The sequence below is a fragment of the Hydra vulgaris genome, chromosome 01, assembly GCF_038396675.1.
Source record: "Hydra vulgaris chromosome 01, alternate assembly HydraT2T_AEP".
Lineage (NCBI taxonomy): Eukaryota > Metazoa > Cnidaria > Hydrozoa > Anthoathecata > Hydridae > Hydra > Hydra vulgaris.
Genome location: NC_088920.1, coordinates 22,863,859 through 22,886,449, shown reverse-complemented (window position 1 = coordinate 22,886,449; position 22,591 = coordinate 22,863,859). Strand labels below are relative to the sequence as shown.

Genomic DNA, 22,591 nt, shown 5'->3' with positions numbered 1-22,591 from the left:
AACGTTGTTTGATTTAATTTTTAACTTTAATGGTTATAATATTCTATATGTTAGTAAAGATGATTTTATTCTTTTGTTCCAATTAAATTAAATCAGAAAAATAATTATCAAAGTGTATGATTCTAATTTATTTAAAAAGAAATAAAAATAATTCATATTTATTATTCTAGATTGAAATAATAATAATAATATTTTACCCAGTGGGCACAATGACGTTGAAATAACGTTGAAACAACGTCGCAAACCAACGAAATGCAATGTTGAAACAACGTTGAAATTTGGTGGAATTGGAAACAAAATCCGAGGTTGAAAATCACGATGTTGAAACAAAGTCGATCAAAACGTTGTTTCAACGTTGTTCTAACGTCTTATCGACTACATATCATCCATATTTCAACTTCGATAAAATGAAAATTAAAAGTTCAACGTTAAAATTACGTTGTTTTAACGTCTTATTGACAATATAATAACCATATATGGTTGATATATTGTCGATAAGACGTTCAAACAACGTTCAAACAACCTAATTTCAACGTTAAATTTTGGTCATTTGATAAAAATTATACAGCCTATTGGATATAACTTATATCCAATAGGCTGCAGCCTTGTTAAATTGTCATCGTTAACATGTTTAATTGTCTCGACTTGGATTGCGATAAAATAAGACAATAAAAAAGCAATATTTTGCGCTAAAAGTAGTGTATTTCATGTTCAAAAAATTATTTTAAGGGAGTTTATATAAGAAATAGATAGAATGTTAACACTTTATATTAACATATTCGAATCGTCATTTACACACCGACCGCTACCATTGGATCTGTCGGGTGCATATTTCAACAAACTCATGATATCTGTTCTGACTTCAGCAACCGTAGCAGTCGCTTTACTAAGCATGACGCTCTCTATAAAAATAGGTATTGCCTAAGTAATTTGCAACAAGTACAGCAAGAACTTGAAATTAAAGTAGCACCAAATCATCAAATTGTGTTTTTCAATAACAGATAACATTACTCATGACTTACCAAAAACAACCTTACAAATGTTTGTGCCTTCAAATTTCTCTTTACCCTTGCCGCCAGCCATGTTGAACTTTGATTGTAAACCATTGGTCATCAACTGATGATAACCTATGTTACAATTCTTGTAAGATCAGTGTCAGCCCGTCCGTGTAAAAAAAAAGTTGAAATAAAACCGAGGCGTCCGTGTAAAAAAAGTTGAAATAAAACGTTAAAACCGAGGTGTTCGAGGTAAAAGAGTGCCGAGGGAATTAAAGTGATGAAAATTTCCCGGTCTCAAAAAAGGTGGCGCATGCGCGCAAAAAAAAGATCAGGTGACAAAAATTTTTTAATGAAGCGTGACAAAAAAAAGTATATAAAGAGTGAAACGGGTTCATAACGATGTAATCAAAAATGACTATTATTGATTATGTTAGGTTGGTGATGGATTGTTTATATATTCCTTTTATCGCGTTAGCATGTTTTCTGTATATTATTATAGTGGAAGGATTACCCACGTTGTTTAATATAATATGGTTTGGAATGTGCTTGTACTTTTTTATTGTATTTTATGCTATTGTTTCTATTATTGAAAATTTTAAAAATGACAATGAATTTATTGAAGCGTGACCAAATGTATATAAAGAGTGAAAAAAAATGAAATGGGTTCATAACGAATGGAATCAAAAAACAAACCGTTACAACAATTTCAAACTCCAACGACCGTAGCAGTAGTTCGACCTTATAAACAAGATCCTCCGATAGATAATGGTGGTACACACGACTCGCATGGGAATCATATTCGAAATTTTGAAGTGTATTAATGGATGGAAAGTAGCGTCGATATTAACACTTTCGAGCTTATTTATTGTTATTGTAGCAGGAGGATATTTATTTGGTGCGTTGTTAGGAGTTTTTATTTTACTTGGAACATTGTTGGGATTTTATATTTGTAATAAATAAACAAAGTGTAAAAATTTTTTTAATGATATATATTATAATAAAATTAAGGTTTAATATTTCTAATTCCGTAAGAAATTCCTCCAGAAATAGCGCCACCCAGAACAGCTTTTCCAATTGTAGGTAAAAGAGGTATAAGACGAGTTCCTACTGTAGCCAATAAGGGTCCTATAAATTTTCCTCGCATGCGTCTTCTTCTTCTTCGTCCTGCACCTTTTAGAGGTGGTAAATAAACTCTTTTTCCAGCTCCTTGTAATGGAGGTAAATAGGCTCTTCCGCGTCCTCTTTTTTTACCTTTACCTTGCATAATTGTTTTTAATGGAAGTAAATAGGGTCCTCTTCCTCTTTTTTTTCGCATTTTATGTATATCATATGTTTAATTCGGTTAATTTATTACGTGTAAATTCGAAAGCGTATTTTTGCCAAGTAGGTAATTGTTTTTGAATGTATTTAGCAGCTGCAAAGGTTGCTAAAACTTTTACAATGTCTCCTTCTAATCCAAAACCTCTTTTTCTTTTATAATGTTTACGAAAACGTTTTAATCTCTTATAGTGTATTTTGTTGTGTCTTTTGCAATTTTTATACATTTTTTTAACGCGGTAAAATAGCAGATATTAAAGACGGAGCTAAAACCGCTGCTAACAAGGGTAGAAATTTACCTTTCATACGTCTTTTTAAATGTCTTTTTGAGTGTTTTCTACCTGCGCCTTTTAAAGGAGGTAAATAAACTCTCCCTCTTCCTTTTTTTTTATATGATTTTTTTTTTATTTTACAAGCGGTGCAACACCCTATTTTACGCATTGCGTTGCTTTTGAAGATAATCCAAAGCGTAACCTCCTACGTTTGATTTCAAAAGGCGTTTAGCAAAATTTTTCACTTTGGTAATAAATTTTCCTTTCCCTCTACGAGTTTTATGATGTCGACGACGGTGACCTCTTGTACGTCTGCGAGCCATGAACACAACAAATAAAAAAAACAACTAGATTTAAGAAATTTTTTTAGAAATAAATAGCCGTTTACTTATAAAATAATAAATACAAATAGGGTTTGTTTAATAAAATGAGAAATGTTTTTTATAACAAATTAAGACGATTTAAATTTGGTAGGAATATAGGTGACTTCAGTGTCGTTTCCTGACCCTTGTTCAATAACTTGAGCTGGATATTGCATATATATAACAAGTACACCTTTAAATTGTTCTGTAAATTGCACATTGATTTGAAACGAATTATTTCCAGCAATAGTAGCAGGAGGTTTATCGTTGATAAAATTAAAATCGCTAGTGCTATCGATGACTAAAGGTTCTGTAGTGTTATTAGTACTAAAATAGAGTTTAGGATGTCTTATAAAGCTATCATCGTCTGCAGTATAAAAATCTGCAATATTGTTAATACTAAAAGTAGAGGGTGTATTTCCTTTAAACAAGGAAACATAACTTTTCCAAAGGAACAATTGATCATCTTGCTTTGTCAAATCGTATTCAGTAGTATTACCTGCTGAATTAACATATGTTCTTCTGTAATTATAAAGGGTGATTTTTTTAATCATGTTGCAAGCCATTTCAACGGGTGTAAAACAACCTTTGCTTAAATGATCGCTTTCTTTTTTTGAAGTAACAGAAAATATAATGCTGTGAGGTACAAGATCTGCTGTCTTTATACTTCCCAAATTAACAGTGACTTCCGCCACATTTTCTACATTGGTGACAACTTGTTCGTAGTGAGCGATACGTAGTAAAGTATACATTTCGTCTTTTTTACTGTTGAGATATAAAGATTTTTCCAAGGGTAAACTAGGTTTGAGTCTATACGTATTGCAATAAATCATTGGGTTTTTTATAGCTACTCCTACATTAGCAAGAGCTGTTACGTCTGCGTCTGTAATAGGTCTTACCCATTCTAATAGTTGATTCATATCGTTTTCAATATAAAACTCAAATCTTACTTGTTTATTTTTTCAAAAATATTCTTTCATTTGAAAAATTTCACATATTAAACTCAAAGGTACTCTAAATTTACAACCTTTTTCTCCAGTCATGTAAGCATTATATCTATCTCTTAGCGCTGTTTGATAACCAGGAGCTATCACAGTGGCAGGTGCTGTTGCATTAAGAGGTCTAATGAGGCCATTAGGGTCTGCAGCTTGTATAAGCGCTTTGGTTTCAGCATAAGTAATAGGGTTTGTATTTTCAGTTTCTTCTGTTAAACCTAAACTAGGATTAATCCACGACTCTCTAAAAGCTTTTGTATAACTTTTTTTAACTAGCATTGTTTTAAATCGATCATAAGAACGATTAATGATAGCGTTGTTTGCACAAGTAGTATTATTTTTTTGATAGTTGGGATAAAATTTGAAACATTTAAATAAGGCTTGAATAAAGTTGTTGCAAAGACAGACTTTTTCGACTAAATCATCGTCTGTTGTAGGTGTAAATCTTGTTTGCGTGTTGACATTTTTATAAAGAAATAATTCAAAATCTATATAAAAATCTGGTAGATATGTCCATTCGTTAAGTATAGTGGTAAAAGAAATTAAATTAGCCATGTCAGAAGTAAGATCGTAAGAAAATTTTTGATTATTAACAGCAATGACTTCATCTTGAGCTTGAGCTGTTTGAAATCCAGGATATTTTTCATTTAATATCGCTTTATATTCAGCACTAATATTACCACTTGTTGCTTCTTGCAATAAACGATTTTCGTGATCTGCTTGTGCCAAAACATCTTCAATAGTAATATGACCGTTTGTATTGGGTGTATAACGATTGCCGTCACCGTCTCACATATATTTAGCTAACGAACCCATTTTTTTTTGAAAAAAAGAAAAAAAACATTTTTTTTCTATTTATTCATCTTCTGATTCTGAAGTAGTTTTTTTAAATGGTATTTTTTTATTTTTAACGTCTTTTAAAGCACGAGTGTAACCAAGTTCAATTAAACTTTTTTTATTCAATTTTTTTTTCTTTTTGTCGTTGTTATTCTGCATGAGTGGACTTGATAAAATGGCTCTTTGTTGAATAATGCAGTTTCTACATAAACCGTTTATCTTGTCAACAGCATTGACTTCTTGAAAACATTGCGAACAAATGTGTAAAGGACTAGATTTGCTTTTAGGTTTTTTTTCAACAAGTTCTTCTTCTTCTGAACTTTCGGTTTCAGATTCTGAATATTTTCGTTTTTTAGGTTTGGATTTGATTTGTTCCTTTTTTTTCCTATTCGTGGGAGGTTTTTCTTCTGGTATTTCTTCTTTTTTATTTTTTATTTTTTTAATTTCATCCAATTCAGATTTCATGTTTTGCAATTCGGATTAAGTGGAGTATTGAGACAGTTGATTTTGTAATTGTTGCATATGATTTTTAATCTGAGTGAATTGTTCTTTCGGATTAACTTTTGATTCTTGCATCATTTTTTCTTCTAAATTGACTAAATTTCTATGATATCTTCCTTTGGCACAAAAGAGACTCATTTTTTATGTAAATAGGTAAGAGAAAAATAAACAACAACTTTTTTTCTTTTTATATTTTCTTAATCATAATAAAAAATAAAAGACATTATTTTATACTAATCAAACTAGTTAATTGTAAAACGGAACCATTTGAATCTTTAACGTAGGATTAAAAAAAACGGTAGAACTAAGATTATTAAAGGTAAGCGGTTCAGATTTCGAATTGAGAAACGACCATCTTGATTGTTTCCAATCGTCTACATCGTTGATATCAAAGGTGGATAATTGTCCTTGAATAGAAGGATTACGATTTTTTGTAAAACCAATATTGGTGGTGACTTGAGTAGAATTGGTGTGGTCTAATAAATTGAAAAAAGCAACAATACCGGGAACATAAATTTTGTTCATATACATTCCACAATTTATAGCTTGATCGCATTTGATAAAAATGTAAGTGTCCGTAGTTGAAGGAAAGTTGGAAACAGTGTTATTAAAATTACTAATTTGAACTAGAGCACATCTTAAGAAAGCGAGTCTTTTTTTTTGAATTTTAAAATCTAGCGACATGGCGTTGGTCATATTTTGATCGACTTGCATAACAAAGGGATTGATTTGTTGAGTCAAACTGTTTTGATCTCTTTGTAAAAGTAAAGTATAAGGTACAGGATTGTTTCCAACAGGTTGATACATTTTTAAAATGATATTTTTTAAAGGCAAGCTGTCTGTCCAAGTGTGTATAATCGTACCGTCGCTCTTTTTTTGATAAATAAATTGTCCGTTGAGCGAAGTGCAATAAAATACCAATTCTGTTAGATTATTTCCTTGTAATATAGCTTTGACACTATTTAACCATGTTTTATGAGTCGGTGTTGTCGCTCTTTCAAAACTAGTTATACTGACAAGAGGTACTTTGATGCTATTTGAAAATAGCGGTTTGCTTTGCTCGCAATAGATTAAAACTTCAATAAAAGTTTCTGCGTTATATTTAGCAATTAAAGCGTTATCGCCTGTCCATAGTTTGACAATGTCATCAGGTAAGTTGGAAGGTAACACTTGAAAAGGTACACCTTTAATTTCGGGAGCACCAAGGACGCCATATGTCCATTCGCCGATATCATATTTAGAATAGGAATTATGTTTCATTTGAAGTCCTACTAAACCTTTCATAAGTAGTTTACTGATTTTAATGGGTGACAATAATTTTCTTTGGAAGGAGGGTAAAGAAAAAAAAGTATAATAATTTGATACTCCGTCAATAGGTTTGGGAATACATGAAGGTATACCTTTGGGTATATTGGTAAGATATTTACTAAACATGTTAAAATCGGGTCTTGCATAAGTATGATCGGCAAAGGTCAAGTTGTTTAAATTGAGATTGAGTAAATTGTTTGTTACGTTTAAACTTTCGGTAAAAACATCCATCATTTTTAATTCTCTTTCAGGCCATATGACTTGATCGACGTTAAAAAAAGGTAAAGAAGCTGAAGGTATATTTTTCAAACTATAACGATAATAATGTCTTAGGTTTGTATATTTAAAAAAAATTTGATAAAAACTTGTTAATAATTCTACAGGTTCAGCTCCCAACTCGGATGATGTGACATAGAGTAATCTGGTTGACGTTTGTCCGCGAATACTTGCGAAAGCAGCTTTAATAATATCTGTAAATTGTGGTAGTACTATTTTTTCACTGGTATAAACTCCGGGTATAGCAGGGTTTTTAGTATCAACATATTCATTCCATATTTTCCATAGAGAATGAATGCGAACGGCGTCGGTGAACACACGTGGAGTGTATCCACTAAGATCAGTTTCTATATTAAAAACGTTGCCGAGATAGGCTATTGTGTTGGTTAATATTTTTAATAAAAAAAATGCAATTTGCCACGGTACAAAGTGTTTCATTTTTGACTTTGTGCTTTCTGCAATAGGTAATATGTTGTGAATATAAATATCTAAATCAACACTAAGAATATTATCATCTGCAGTTAACGGTCTGGTATCTGTAAGTAAGCTTCCCTTAGATAATGAGGGGTTTTTATAATTGGGTGTCAGCATGATATGAATAAACTGACGAACAAAAGTATCTTCAATGCCGTTTAGAATAATTTGTCTTTCGGGTGAAACAGCTGCTATTTCTGTTGCGCTTAAAAGCGGATGTTTTGCATATATTACACAATTTTTACTAGTGTGAGTGTTTAAGGATAAATTGTATATGTTGTCGTATAGAGATCTAGTACTAATATAATTATATTGTAGTAATTTGGTAAAATCTTCTACAACGTAGGCAGTTGCAGATGTTCTGTTTGAAAAAAAACCAAAATAAGACAATCCTATTTCTTGTACGGTTGAAGTTGAACTAGATCGAATAGGTTGTAAAAAAGAAGGGTTGCTTGCATATTCGTTTTTTTTATTATAATACCACAATAAGTTGTAGTTGGTTCTGTTAGCAAATGGGGTGGTATTGACGTTGAATAAATTTTGTTGTACATTGTTATTTGCATCTAAACTAAACTTGATCATGGGCATATCGACTACAGCTGTTTTGTATCTAAGTTCAGTGGAAGGATCAAATAATAATTTTGGATTAAAATATTTTGTTGATGAAATTTTAGCATCTTTATTATAATAACTTGAAAAAAAGTCTGAAAAATAGAGCACTCTATTTAATCTAGAATTATAAAGTTCCAAGTTTCTAATAAAAATCATCTTGTCCGCCATGGGGTGTCATACCACCAAAGAGTTTACCTCCACCTGTTGCATAAAAGGACCACATAAAACTCAAATGATCGCTACTCATGTTTTCCATATCTAATATGTCATAGCAAGGAAACGTGTCACCTGGTAAAGGGATATGATTGGCGTACAAGACAACACTTTTTGTAACAAGATAAAAATATTTTATGGGTCTTGTAGGATTAGCAATCATGTCGCTTTGAATATCGGATAACATTTTTTTTATAACTGGTTTGGATTCCATTCTTAAACCGTAAGCGTTTTCAGAAAAAGATAGGCTTTCGTCTACTCGAGTTAAATTAGTAGGTACGTCCATACTGGCTAAATGTAAAACGGTGTTATTTTTAAATGTGGGTTTGTCAATATCGTTAGGTGTCAAGGGTAAACTAAAATCGTTCAAAATATTATAATGCACGCTAGCTTCATTTTTATTTTTAATTTCGCTAAAATAATACGTGCTACAATCATATTTATTTACATCTAAAACATCGTCAAACGTTAAATTGTTCATTTTTTCTTTTTTTCTTGCAGTTTTTTCTTCAAAGGTTTTAAAAATGTATTAACATATTCGTTAAAGTTTTTATAATAAATGTCTTTGTCTTCTTCGTTAACAGGTAACAAATCTTCTCGTTTTACTTTAAATGTCTTATTTAAATCGCCTACTATTCCGACTTTATAAATATAAACGGGTAAATAACCTTCTACTGAAGGGTTAGTGCGCTGAGAGACTTTGATATTAATTACTTTTTTGGTCGTGTCCCAATACGGTTGATCGCGAGTAGTTGATTTGCTAAAAGTGTCTTTGGGATCTATTTTATATTTTTTCAAATAACATTCGGTTCCAACGGAGAGTGGTTTGTATATTTTTAATTTTTCGTTTTTGTATTCTTTTTCTACTCGATGTAACATGTTGGAAGAAAAATGATGTCCTCGTCTTTTGTCGTCTCGGTATTGATCGACTAAACGAAGAGCTTTACCTTTGGCGTCGTCAGCATCCAATTCATCAGGAGCGATTCCACTCGTGACTCGTTCTTTTTCGTTGAGTTTTTGTTCCATGTCCTCGATATAAAAACTCCAATTCTTTTTTTGAAGTTCACCTTGTTTTTTTAATTTTTGATAAAGTTGTTTTAAACGTCCTATGGTGGATTCGGCCAAGTAAGCTTTTCCATAATTTTTAGAACTAAAATGAACAATGTTTTGTTCATAACACCATTCTTCCATTTTGTTGTTAAAAAATTCACCACCTTGATCCGTTTGCAAGTAGATAAAAGTTTTATCGTCTCTTTTAATGTCTTCAAAAATATGTTTAAAACTACTCAGCACTTTGTCTGCTGTTTTTTTACTGGTGACTCTCAAATAGACTTTTTTAGATACTCCATCTACCACACCTAAACAAAATTCGGGTTGATGAGAAGCAAAATTTAAATTAAAACTGTTCATGTCGGCCAAATCAGCTTGAAAATATTGTCGCGGTCTATCGTACGAATATTGATGTGTTTCGTAAACATAAGGTTTGCGAGGAGCTTGTTTTTTAACGTTGACATCCGTTGTTTTTTTAAAAAGCAAAGTAACGTGTGACCAAGCGGTGATGAGTCCGTTCCATTTGGCATAGATGGAATTTTCTAAAAGCGCTTTGAGTCGATCATAAAACTTCAAATCGGTTGGATTTTTTTTTAAAGTGTCCAATTGTAATAAAACTTTTTTAATTTTGGGTACGTCGGTCAAAGCAAACAAACGACTCGATAATTTGGTCAGTTGATCTTCTACAAGGTTGTCAATAGCATCTCTCAAGACATTGTCCATTTTTTTTTAAAAAGTCGGTAATTTTGTTAGAGCGCTTTTTTCCTCGATCTTGTTTCTATTGGTTTTCTTCTTAATTCTAAACGAGCTTTTGTGGTTAATATTGGAGTTTCACTAGTTTCAGTTGAAGCACTAGCTTCATCAGGGAAAGAAATGCTAACTGATTCAGGTAAAGCAGTAGCTCCTAATAATGTGGGATCAGTTTCAGGTTCAGTAGATGCAGTTGTTTCAACAGGTTCTTCTTCTTTTTTAGTTTCTATCGAACCTAAATAAGGATCGGATGCTCGTGTTGGTGGTTCTTTTTTGGGTGTAGGAATTTCTAATAAGGAAGACTTTGTTAAAGAATGAGTGAATAAATTTCTTTTTTTAAAATGGGTAACATGTTTTAAAGCGTTGGCAAAATTTACAATATTATTAGAATCCATTTCAAAACATTTTTTATAAGACATTAAAAGCGAATTTAAACGAACAAGATGAGAATTATACATTGCACCCATTATCATCAACATTTCGAGCAAACTTTTTTTTTTGATTGTATTTTCTGTACTGTAAAATTGATTTGAATTGGATTTAATATGTTGCAATAATCCCAACATGCCTCCTTTAGCACAAGTTTGTTCTACTTCTTCTTTTAATAGAGCTACATCTGTTACATCTCTAAAAGGTAAAGAAGGCACAGTGTTGAAAAAAGTTTTGAACGTCTAATAGACCATCGTTTCTCCGATGGCTCTGCTAGCTAACGCGTTTTCGTTATAGTTGTTTAACATTTGAACAAATATATCTTTATTAGGTAATAAATAACTGTTGGCTTGAATGTATTCTCTCAATATTTCAAATTTATCACCTCGAAACATTTCGCCATAGTGTATACATCTTTGTTGAATAATGTCTTTTGTTTGTGTTAATATTTCAAAAGCTCTACTTCCACCAAAACTTTTATCGCTGAGAGATTCGCTTTCTATAAAACTAGAAGTGATAACAGTGTAAGGATCTCGAGCTAGAGCACTAGCATATACACCTTCGGAGGTTAATTTAGTTTCGTTTCGAAAGGGTATGTTGTATTTTCTAATAAACTCCATAATTTGGCAAAAGTGAGTTGTCTTATTTGATAATAATCGGCTACTATTCTCATGTTTGTTACAGAATGAGAAGAAGTGAGTAAAGTTAAAAATTCGTTAGCATAATAGGAATATTGTTTTGGATCGTTTATTTTTTCAAAGGCAAAGTTGCTGACATTGTTAATAATACTAGCTATAGATTCTTCTACATCTACGACGTTGGCTAGATATAAAATATAAATTTTTAAATTGCTTAAAGTGGCTTTTTCGTTTCTCGGTTTGTAAACGCGTAAAGAAATTTGATGCGAACCAAATCGATAATTGACTTGATTTTTACACATGTCCACCAGATGTTTAGGTAAGTTGGGAATTTTTTTTACAGATTCGTTTCGATAAAGCTGTTCTAGAATTTCGCTCGCATTGGCTGTTTCGTGAAAAATTAAAAATTTATTAAGAGGTGTCAAAGTGTAAATTTTTTTATTAGCCGATGGAATAGTGTTCAAAGTAGTAGAACGCGGTAAAGTGTTTAATGTAGATTGAATAGAGGTGGGTGGTGTAGCGGTAAGAGAGTTGTCTTGAATAGGAAATCTTTTTAAATTTCTCATGGTTCTTAAAGATTCGCTTATATTTCTTTGATCGATTTGATCATTAAAATCGCTTTGTTTATTCAGATTTAAAATGGATTTAAAAGCGTAAGCATCACCTCCTAAGTTGAGATAGGTTTTCCATTTTTCTTGATCGCTGATTAAACTTGTAGCTATATCACTATCGAGCATAGTGTCTAGAGGTAACAAAGCATTTAAACTTTGTTGAAAGCTCACTTCGCCAGCAATTTGATTGTCGAGATTGATGGGATCGGCATAATTGAGAGAAGAAGGCAAATCGTATCTCTGGATAAGCTCTGAGACATTGGATGTGTCAGAGCTTATCCAGAGATACGATTTGCCTTCTTCTCATCCATGTTGTAGGCTTTTTTGGCTAATACCTTTCGTAAAGTTAATAAAGGAGACTCGTGATAAGGTCTATATCTATTCATGTTTCATAAAAATACAAATTATTTTAAAAATACAATTCTTTTTGACAATAATCAACGTCAAACTGTTGTCTTAATAAATCGATTACAGTTTTTCTAGGTTATATAGTGTCGAATGAGATTAATTTATTAGCGTAATAATTTATAATTTCGTGATAAAGTTTAAAACGAGTAGAGTTGAAATATTCTTTTAAAACGTCGTAATTGTGATAAACAAAGTCTGATATAGCTGGATTTTTATCTTTCATTTTTTCTTTTTTCATAATGACTTTTCCGTTTTCGTTAAATTTTTGATACGGATACAAATATTCTTTGACAAAAAGTTTAATTTCTATACAAACGTATTCTTGAAAAGCGTTTTTTATTTGTTGCCGTTCGTGATCCGATAAAAGTTCGCATTTTAACATTTTTACAGCATTAAAACGAGTTAAAATTTCTTTCATCCATATTTTAATTTCATTTTCGTCAATGTCTTTTCTTCTATTCATTTTGGGAATAAAAATTTGTCCTCGAACAGCCAACTTTTGTCTCATGGCTTGTCGTTTACTCGCTTTGTTAGAAGGATTGCAACATTCGTAATCGTTTTGTAAAATTCGTAAAAATTCTTCGCTTTCCCAATCATGTAGAATCAGAGCCGGGTCCACTGTCTGAAGATTCGTCTGTAGATTCGTCTGAAGATTCGCACAATCCATATCGTTTTTGTCTTTTAATTTCTTCGAGTAGCTGTGTTGCTCTCTCGCTTTCACTCCATTTTCTTTTTTTTATCGTATTTTCTTTTTCCTTATTTATATCCATTTTATCTTCTTCGCCGGGTTTATTCTCCTTCTCTTGATTATAGTTGTTGTGATACGATTTGAGATAATAATGATTTTTTAGATTAGGCGCTTTTACGTAGGGAAAAGATTGAAAACTAACAATTTTTTTGTTCACGCTCATGTCTTTATAATCAAAGTCCAATTTACCTTGAGCGTCTACTGGAATAAATACTTTTTGTTCTTTACTCGTAATCTGAGTTCTTAAGCGTGCAACGGAAGAGTTTCTTTTAAACAAAGCCAAATGTCCGTGTTGATTAGAAGTTTCTTTATTTAACAAATCGCTGATAACGTGATGATGCATTTTGCCGGTCGAAGGAAAATCGTTTTTAAATATTTTTTCAATTTCGCTGTTGTTATCAAAAGAAATGATACATTTGTAATGAGACACTAAATTGTTCCAACATTGACTGGCTTTAGAAGGTACGGAATAAAAAACGGTAATGGTACCTACTCCGTGATGAGAACCGTTAGAACACGCGCTCGTGTATTGTTGACTTTTTAAACAAAAAGCGCTAATGTCATCAAATAAAAGGATTGTTTTTAATAAACGATGATCGCTATTTTGAATACCGTATTTATCTTTGGAAAAACCAATGGCTCTCTGTATTGCAGAATCTAAATTTTCTGGACTGGTAACTGTTATAATTTGATACGCTTCTAAATTATTTTTTGAAGACTCGATAATATTTTTCCATGTTTTGTGTTGACAATCGCTAGGTTCTCTCATTTGTATTACAAATAACATTTCGGCATCAGGAAATTTTTCAAAATGTAATAAATCTCTAGCCATAGTTGATTTTCCGCTGTTTGTAGGACCTGTAATAATTGTATTTTCTGGATAGACATCTTGAGTAGGTTTAAAAATATTAAATTTCACTTGCGAATGGGTTCTTCGTCTTTGAGTTCAGTTTCTTTTGATGTTCCTTTTAAATAGAAATCATGAAAACCTTTTTCGTTTAATATTTTGGTAATAGATCTACCATCTTTTTTTTCTAAAGGTTTTTCAATAGGTTGTTCTACACTTTCTATTTTTTGTTCAAGAGGTTTTTCTTCTTTTTCTTCCATTTTTTTTAACTACGAATAAAAAAAACAAACAATTTTAATTTATATCCTTTTTTTTATCAAAAAAAATTTTACAAAATACGGTTCAAAATAATTTTTTTAATGTCCATTCTTGGTATGTTGTTCATTGCGTAAAGTAATTGTTCTTTAGTGCCATTACGATTCCATATTTTTAACATTTTAAAAGCTTTTTCTTCAATATATCTGTAATTTGAATCAATAAGATCCAGTTCTTGTTCACACACTTTCAAATATCTTCCACACGTTTTCCAATCTCGATTTAATCGTTTTGACACTTCTGTTAATACTATATTATCCATCTTTTTTATTTTCTAAAAGACAAGTACAATTATAATGAACTCTATTATAATTTTCACAATGAACACAATCTTCTTCATAACATCCCACGTGACACGCAAAACGTAAATAATCAATCAAACAATCAAGACAACAACTTAAAAATTCTTCAGGAATTAAATCTCGTCCGTTTAGAGTAATGAGAATCAAACGCGAAGTATAAGAATCGTTTTTTTTAAAATAATGAATTTCGTTTTCTGTATTTTCTACTAAATAAAAATTTTTAAAACCAATTTCTTTTAATTTGTTTTCAAGTTGTTGCGCTGTGAATTTTTGTTCTAAAAAATAAAACACCATTTTTTTTATATTCATAAAAAAAAATTTACAAATTTATATTCTTTTTAAGATCGTATAATAAAGGGATCAAAACTTTTCGATTAAACATGGCCATTGTTTGATAACGTTCTGATTGTTTTATAATATTTTTTTCAATTTCAAGTAAATTTTGAATGTGTTCATCGCTACAAAATTTTTCTATATCGGGTAACACTTTTAAATTGGCTTCTCGTATCGGTTGCAAAAGATAATGATCACGAATTTCGGTCATGACTCCGTCATCAAAAACATAATTTTTTTGTGTAAATCTTTTTAAAAAATCAATAGTGTGCGTTTGTATTTTCACTTGTTTGTAATTAACACTCATTCTATTTTGTTCGATAGGTTGATTTTCTTTTATCACTGAAAAAGGAACTTGTTTACACAATCTTTTGGCAGCAAAGGTATCGAATCCGTTGACATAATTTGAAAATAAAAGTTTAGAATTGGGTACTCCTTTAGCTCTATTTTTATAATAATTTTTTTCTTCGTCTCCGTTGACGCTATGAACGCTATAACATTTAGGTCCCATAGCAAAAGCTTGTGCAATGTAAAAAGGAGGAGGTATTTCGTTTTGAAAATGATCCGTTTCTTTGGCGTAAAGAGTGGAATAAAAAGGATGAGTCGTTTTATAATTGGAATAATCCATCCAACGATTGCCAAAGTTTGAAAAATAAATCCATTCTTCTACCTTTTCTCGAAACGTTGTAGAAAGCATTTTGTGTTTCTTTTGCGTAATGAAAAAACAACCAGAATCAGTATCTGTTACTACCAAATGTTTTTCAGCTCCATGATTTCTTAATACTTGTCCCAATTCCCAACTAAAACGTCCTACGTTGAGCTTGGCATAAGATAAAATTTGTGAAGCTACAATACGTAAAGAGCTGTTTAGGAGTTTGCATTTTTCGCAGGTTGTTAAAATGAGAGCATTTTTATGATCTTTTGATTTTAAAAGTTCAAAGGCGTCTTTCATTTCATGATGATTGTCTTGATCGTGAAATAAAATACTTTTGGTTTTAACATCTGTCATCAAACCAAACAAAGTTTCTTTAAAATAATCATCATAACTAAAATCACTCGTCTCGTATTCATCTAAACATACTTTTTTTTTAAAAACGTCCAATTTATATCTTTCAGGTTCAACACCGATAAATAAGGAACCGTTATATAATAAATTTTGAAAATGAAAAGGGAATAACTTTTTAATATTTTCATCGGTTTGACCTTCTTGAATTAAAACACGACGAATGTTTTGAAAATTTTCAATACTATTTTGAAATGCTTTTTCTTCGTGGTTCATAAAAGTAGTATTTAGTTTTTGTGCAATTTGTTGACTCAAGGTTCCATAATGACCGTTGATTTGCAATTTGCAAGAAGCATCCACTACCTTGTCACCCTTTTTAATAGCTTCTTTTCTTTTTTCCATATTTCGTTTTACCATTTTTTGAGCTAAAGGATAACGCCATAAAGGAAGCACTTTGTAAATTTTTTCAACAACGCATCCACAGCACGTAGTCAACCATATTAAAGTGTCTAAAAATTCACAAGTCTCATGCGAACTTAATTTCATGACCAATTTAATAGTTTTGTCTTTTTCTATACCGTAGGTTCCATTGTTTTTAAGATAACGTTTGGATACAATTTCAGTGGGAGAATAATCTTGAAAGGATATAATTTCTTTTTCTACCATGGGTGAAAAACCACCTACTTGATCTTGATACTCTGGTTTCATAGTAATTTGACAATGCACTAAAGCACTTGTCGAGAAACCGTTTAAATTAACGCGATGATATTTTCGAATCACATCATCCAAAGTAATACATTCCAAATCAAAAGAATATTTCATGTGAAAAGGTAAAGGTTTTAATTGAGCTCCTCCGTATTGTCCATTTTCGTCCATAAAAATTAAACAACCTCTCAATTCACTGTTTAATTTGAGTTCTTTTATTTTAGGTTTAAAATAATCTGTATCAATGGCGAATTTTTGCGTACCGTTGGTGGACATACCGCCTCGAATACTCTTTTCAATCATTTTTTGATGTTCGTTGGTCGCAGGATATTGGATTGGAATTAAACTAAGGGTAGAATTGAGTTTGCTGGTATAACTAAAAATGCTAACATGATTTAGAATATGAAATTTTGTAAATTCAAATGCTCTTTCGTCAAAGTTAATCATAACAGAACCTAATACGACCGTATCGAGCACAGTATAGATATGCAATAAGGATTTTAAAGTTTTTAAATTCAAAAAGTTCCACAATTTTTTAACACCTTCGTAAGCTTCTTTCAATTTTTTAATTTCTTCTTGTAAGTTTTTAGACTTCATTAAATCGTTTTGAGCAAATAATTCAATCGGTGGAAATGTTTTATATTCAATGTTTAAGAGTTCGTCTGTTATTTGCGAGTAAGGAAATAATGTTTTTTTAATAAAACAGTTTTTAAACTCTAAATTATCGGTTAAATCATTTACTTCGGGATGAAAAGGTCGTAAATAATGCAACATGGTGTTGACAAATTGATGTTGTGCTTTTTGTGACAACATACTACTGGCTTGTTCTAAAGAACAGTTTAAAATTTTCAAACTATCTACAATTTTAATATGTTTACCGATGCAGATAATATTGACTTTGCTCACATTTTTAGATATAACAAAAACATCTTCCATGTTGCTGTATTTTATAAAAGCATTAAAAGGTGTAGTTTCAGATTCTGCCAAATGACCGTATAACGGAATATCCAACATTTTTTTTAAACCTTCTACAATCATAATGCGATTATCAAAAGAAGCATTGTGAGCAAATATAGGACAAGACAAATGCTGACTATATCTACCTAAATTTTTGTTGCATTTATCGTGAGCTAATCCGTACACTTGTCCTGAAAAATGATCGTGATCAATAACGAGATAATCTTCAAAAGCGTTAAGAAAAAATTGGCATTTATTTAAAACTTTTTCTCGATTTTTTTCATCTTGAATAAAATCAGTTAAACTAAATTGGGTTTCAAATTGTTTGTTAAAAGCAACCAACATGGTGTGATACCATAATTCGTAGACGGGTTGCTTGAACTTTCTCATGAGAAACAAAAAATGAAGGTTGTCTGTATATTGTTCACCACTTTCGTTAATACATTTGCGAAAGATTTTGATTAAAAAGTAGGGATCTTCTAACAATTCTATATCTTCTTGATTAAAATAGTTTTCAAATTGGTGTTCGGTCATGATAAGCAAAGACAATTGTTTCATATAATCTACAAGTTCAGCAGTGGTTATTCTCACATAATCACTCAATAAACCGTTAGTGGCAGGTAGGTATTGAAATTTTTCCCACCATCTACAACAAATGTAATACAAAGTGGAGACTCGAAATAAATCTTGTTTTATTTTTTCAGCATCGTTGTGGATTAAATAATTTTGAACGTGACAAGGTAACATGAACAATTCTAATCGTCCTACTCTTTGAAACACCATGTTTACAACTTGAAATCGTTTGTCGTTATAAATGCGAAATTCATTATGATTTAATCTTTCCATTTTTTGAAGAGTCATGTGAGAAAATTTATTTTTATAAACATCAGATTGACGTATTTTATCTACAGGAGTTCTACAAATAGAACAACAAGGATTTTCTTCTTGCCATATTAAATCTCTTTCTTCACTTGATATATTTAAATTTTCAAAACGCGGTAAACATATTTCATAAGTAAATCGAACCAAAGTATCTGCTAAAGCAATGATATCGTAAACTCTCAATTCCATTTTTAATTTTTCATTATTTTCACAATTTAGCTTTTCCCACAAGATACGTCTGTGTGTCTTGTGAAGTAAAGAAACTCCTGGTTGAAAATAGTCTGGTAGACAAGTTAAAGGATTTCTTTCTAAACTTTCAACCGTATTTTCATAATAAAAAATCCATTGAGTAATGACTTGACCTTGTTCGTCCAAACCAAAACATTCTCTTGCTAATTTTTCATGAATGTATTGAATCACAATGGAATGACAATAATAATTCAACTCAGATAAAGGTTTGACTTTGGAAGTAGCATTTTCTTCAGACTTTGTAATACTCGTTTCACAATCAAATGTCATTAAAAAAGGAAACAAGTTTCTACTTGTACACATGAACGAATTTTGTAGTCGATAGTGAGTAATGCAATCACCGTATGTAAATTTGTCCGGTTTATAATAACCTTCGCATTTGTGTTTCTCTGTGGTAAATTTTTGTCCACAATCAGAACATTGAAACAAAACACGTGAGTTGTTAGAACAAAAATACTTTGTAGAAAATTTTTCATTCAACATGCTTATAGCGTGAAAAGAATTATTTTTTTGAAAAATACAAATTTTGATCGTGTTGATTGTTTTTTTCCGCTCATTGGCTTTATTTCTTTCTTCGTCGTTAATAAATACTCTTTGAGAATCTTGATCGTCTTTGGTAATGTTTGCGCTTTCGTAAACTACTTTTAACAATTCTGCAAGAGAACTTTTATATTGTGATTTTAATTTTGAATGCAACAAACGAATTTTGGTGTTTTTTTTGTTAACGGCAAAAATTTTAATGTTAATACGATCAAAAGTGTTTTCGTAAGCAAAACAATGACACAAATCAATCAAAGTTTGAAATGACATATTTTTAGATTTTTCTTTTATTTGTTGTAAAACGTTTTTCCATGCTAGAATATTTTGCTCTTCTTGATCTTCAAAAAGAAGTTGTAAAATATTTTCTTTAGAATATAAATCAGTAGTGTTTTTTTCCAACATTTTTATATTCCATTCTTCAATGGTGCTCACATTCCATTGACGAATCAACAAAGAGACGAGAAAAGCAGAATAAAAACATAATCCTGGTTCAAATAAAATACTATAATCTAAAAACATTTTCTTTTTTTGTTGATAAGACAGAATAGTATAAGATAAACTTTTTAGTGATTTTTCCCATTGTGTTATAGAATGAGGTCTATACCATTCACCAAACCATTCGTCTATTTCTATCTTCTTTTGTTGTTTTTTTTCGTAATATATTTTATTGCGTTTCTTTTGGTTACTTTTTCTTCGTTGTTTTAGTGTTTCTTTATTTTTTTTCATAATAAGTTTTGTTGTGTTTTTTCTTTTTTTCAATTTCTTCATCTGTCATGAGCATTTTTCTTTTAAAACCAGACAATTCAAAATCTCGTAATTTCATCATGGATCTTTCTGTTAAATTGGATAAAGTTTTAATTTTAATATTACATAATCGTATTATCTTCCATCCGCTGTCGTTTTCTAAAACATTAAAAACAGCTCCACATTGGCATCTTGAATAAAACGCAAATTTGTTGGTCCTTCTAAAGGTTTAATAAAATAAACAGGTGAATTGTAACAACGTTTCATTATTTTACAATAACCATTTTCAATAGACTTGCAACACAAAGTAACAATATTATAACCCAATAAGAAATTTTGAAACAAGTCACCAAAAAGAATACTGTTTTTCATTTGTGTTTCAAATCCTTCCATTGTTTTTTGTTCAACATGATGAACAATTTCATCAGGACTTTGATTTTCAGAATAAAGTTGTGATTCTTCTACAATATCTTCATCTTTATAACGATCTTTAATGTAAAAAAAATGTTCCGTGTATATACTGTTATTACTAAAACGAGTTTCCTCAGTTTGATATTCAAATTTCATTTTTCTTAATCTAAAAAAAAATTTACATGTATTTTTTATAAAATTCCAAAACATCAGAATTAACAGTAATACTTTTAAATAGTGTTCGTAAATCAAATTTATTATTAATAATTATAAATATATCGTTAATATTACAAACTCGTGATAAAGAAACATAATAAAGACTATTAATAAAAGCCTTTGAATTAAATTGAACAACGGCTTTATTTATGGTACTTCCTTGTGCTTTATGAACCGTAAAAGAAAATGCTAATTTTAAAGGCAAACCAAATCTTGAGTCTACGACAGCATGAGAGCAATCTAAAATTTCTTCTTTGACACATTCAATTTTGACTTCTTTTTTATTCAACATCACCCAAACTGCATTACTTTCTATTAAAATAACGGTACCAATAGTACCATTGCACAAACCTTCTTCCACATTAATATTTCTTACAAGCATCACAGTAGCACCTATTTTAAGATAAACAGCTGCCGGAATTTGAAACGAGCATGGAATATTTCGATTTTTAATAACATCTTTAGCATAAAACCAATACCCTTCTTGTTTGATAGTTTCCATTTTTTGATTGTTATAAACATCCACTTCGATGTTTCTAAAAAACAATCTTGTATATTTAGAGTTTAAATTTTCATCTTTTTCAAAACAACGCGACATAAAATAATCAATAGTTTTGTCTGAAACTTGACCAACACGTAGTTCATTTAAAGCTCCAAAAAATTGTTCGTCGTCTTTTTGTCTAAAGCATTGAGTTAAAACCAACACTTCTGTCATGTAGTGTTGCCATATTTGTGATTTAAAAACAAATTGACCTGAAACAGGTGGCAACTGAAAAAAATCACCACAAGCAATCACTTGTACACCACCAAATAATTCATCGTAACATTGTCTAATTTCACAAGCTATCGAATGTAATAAATCAAATGTTGAAGCGTTAATCATTGAAATTTCATCAATAATCAGTTTCCAACCATGTTTTTTTAATGTCTGGATGCATATGACGTTTATAATAATCAACACTTTTAACACCAGTTTCTATACCAGCAAAAGCATGTATGGTGACACCATTGATTAAATAAGATGCTTTTCCTGTACTCGCAGTAATATGTATTGTTTTATAAATTTGTTCACTTTGAGCAATTTGGTTGACAATATAACTTTTACCACATCCAGCGCCACCAGTAATAAAAAAATTCTTTCCTTCATCAAGCCATTGAATTGCTTTTTGTTGTTGCAAAGATAACATTTTTTTTATTATTTGCTGAAAAAAAAATATTTTTTTTATTTACTGAAAAAATACATATAAGTATATTTGAAAAAAAAGAATAACAAAATCAGTTTAACATTTAAATTTGTTCGTATTTTAAATAAAAAGTCACTATCGTTTTTATCTAACAAAAATTTCAAAGATGCCATTTCCTCGTCAGTTAAAGTTTTGCAATTTTCTTTCTCCTCGTCAGTTAAAGTTTCGCGAATTTCTTTCAACAAAGAATTCATATTTATAATCTTCTCCAACATTTTTTTATTTTCATTTATATTATTCATCTAAAAAAAATTTTTTTTTTGATAATGAATATAAATATATTACAGCATATTTTATAAAAAACATCATATATAATATTCTGATCGACAACTTGCTCCACTTTACAATATAAATCATCTGGTTCATTAACCAAAAACTTTGCAACCATCATTTCGTTTTCAGGTAATAGGTTTTGTTTGATCATCATCTTGAACATTTTTTTATTATGGTTTTCTCTTATTTTATTCATCTAAAAAAAATAATATTGAGAATTAAAACATTTTTCACAATATATAAATGAACAACTCTCACCATCAGATACTCTATACTCATCACACTCTTCACATTCGTTTAAATAATGTTTACAATTTTCAATTTCTTCACATTTCTCTTTTACATGATTTAAAACATCTTCTTTACATTTTAATTTAAAAAAATCATAAAAAGATTCAAAATTTAAATTCAAATAAACATGATAATGTTTTTTAATATATTGAAAAACCATCAAAATCAATATATGAGGTACTCGTTTCATTTCTTGATTGAAAAATTCATCCCACTTGTACCCACCATGCCATTTACAACGACGGCATAAAATTTGTTTTGAACTAATCGCATGCATTCGAATTTCTTCCAAAGTAGCTAGGTGAGCTTGATTGAATTGGTATATTTTTTCCATCAAAAAATCCAAATCATTTTCTGTTAGTTGCATTTTTTATTATGTAATCTAAAAAAAAGTAAAAATAATATAAATTAGTTTATTTCCTCCCATTGATAAAACAAATATTTTTTAAATTTACAATCATCACACATTTGTTCAAAATC

At 30.3% G+C, this 22,591-nt stretch overlaps 1 protein-coding gene across 1 annotated transcript; it reads right to left on the bottom strand.

Annotated features, from left to right (window-relative positions):
* Positions 1-20,265: 20,265 nt before the first annotated feature.
* On the bottom strand, positions 20,266-21,186 carry LOC136074250 (ATP-dependent DNA helicase PIF1-like). The gene has a single exon (XM_065786555.1). The coding sequence runs from the start codon at positions 21,184-21,186 to the stop codon at positions 20,266-20,268; it is 921 nt and encodes a 306-aa protein (XP_065642627.1).
* Positions 21,187-22,591: the final 1,405 nt, after the last annotated feature.

Coding starts and splice junctions, on each gene's coding strand:
- LOC136074250 (XM_065786555.1), bottom strand. CDS start 21,186: ATGATTAACGCTTCAACATTTGATTTATTACATTCGATAGCTTGTGAA.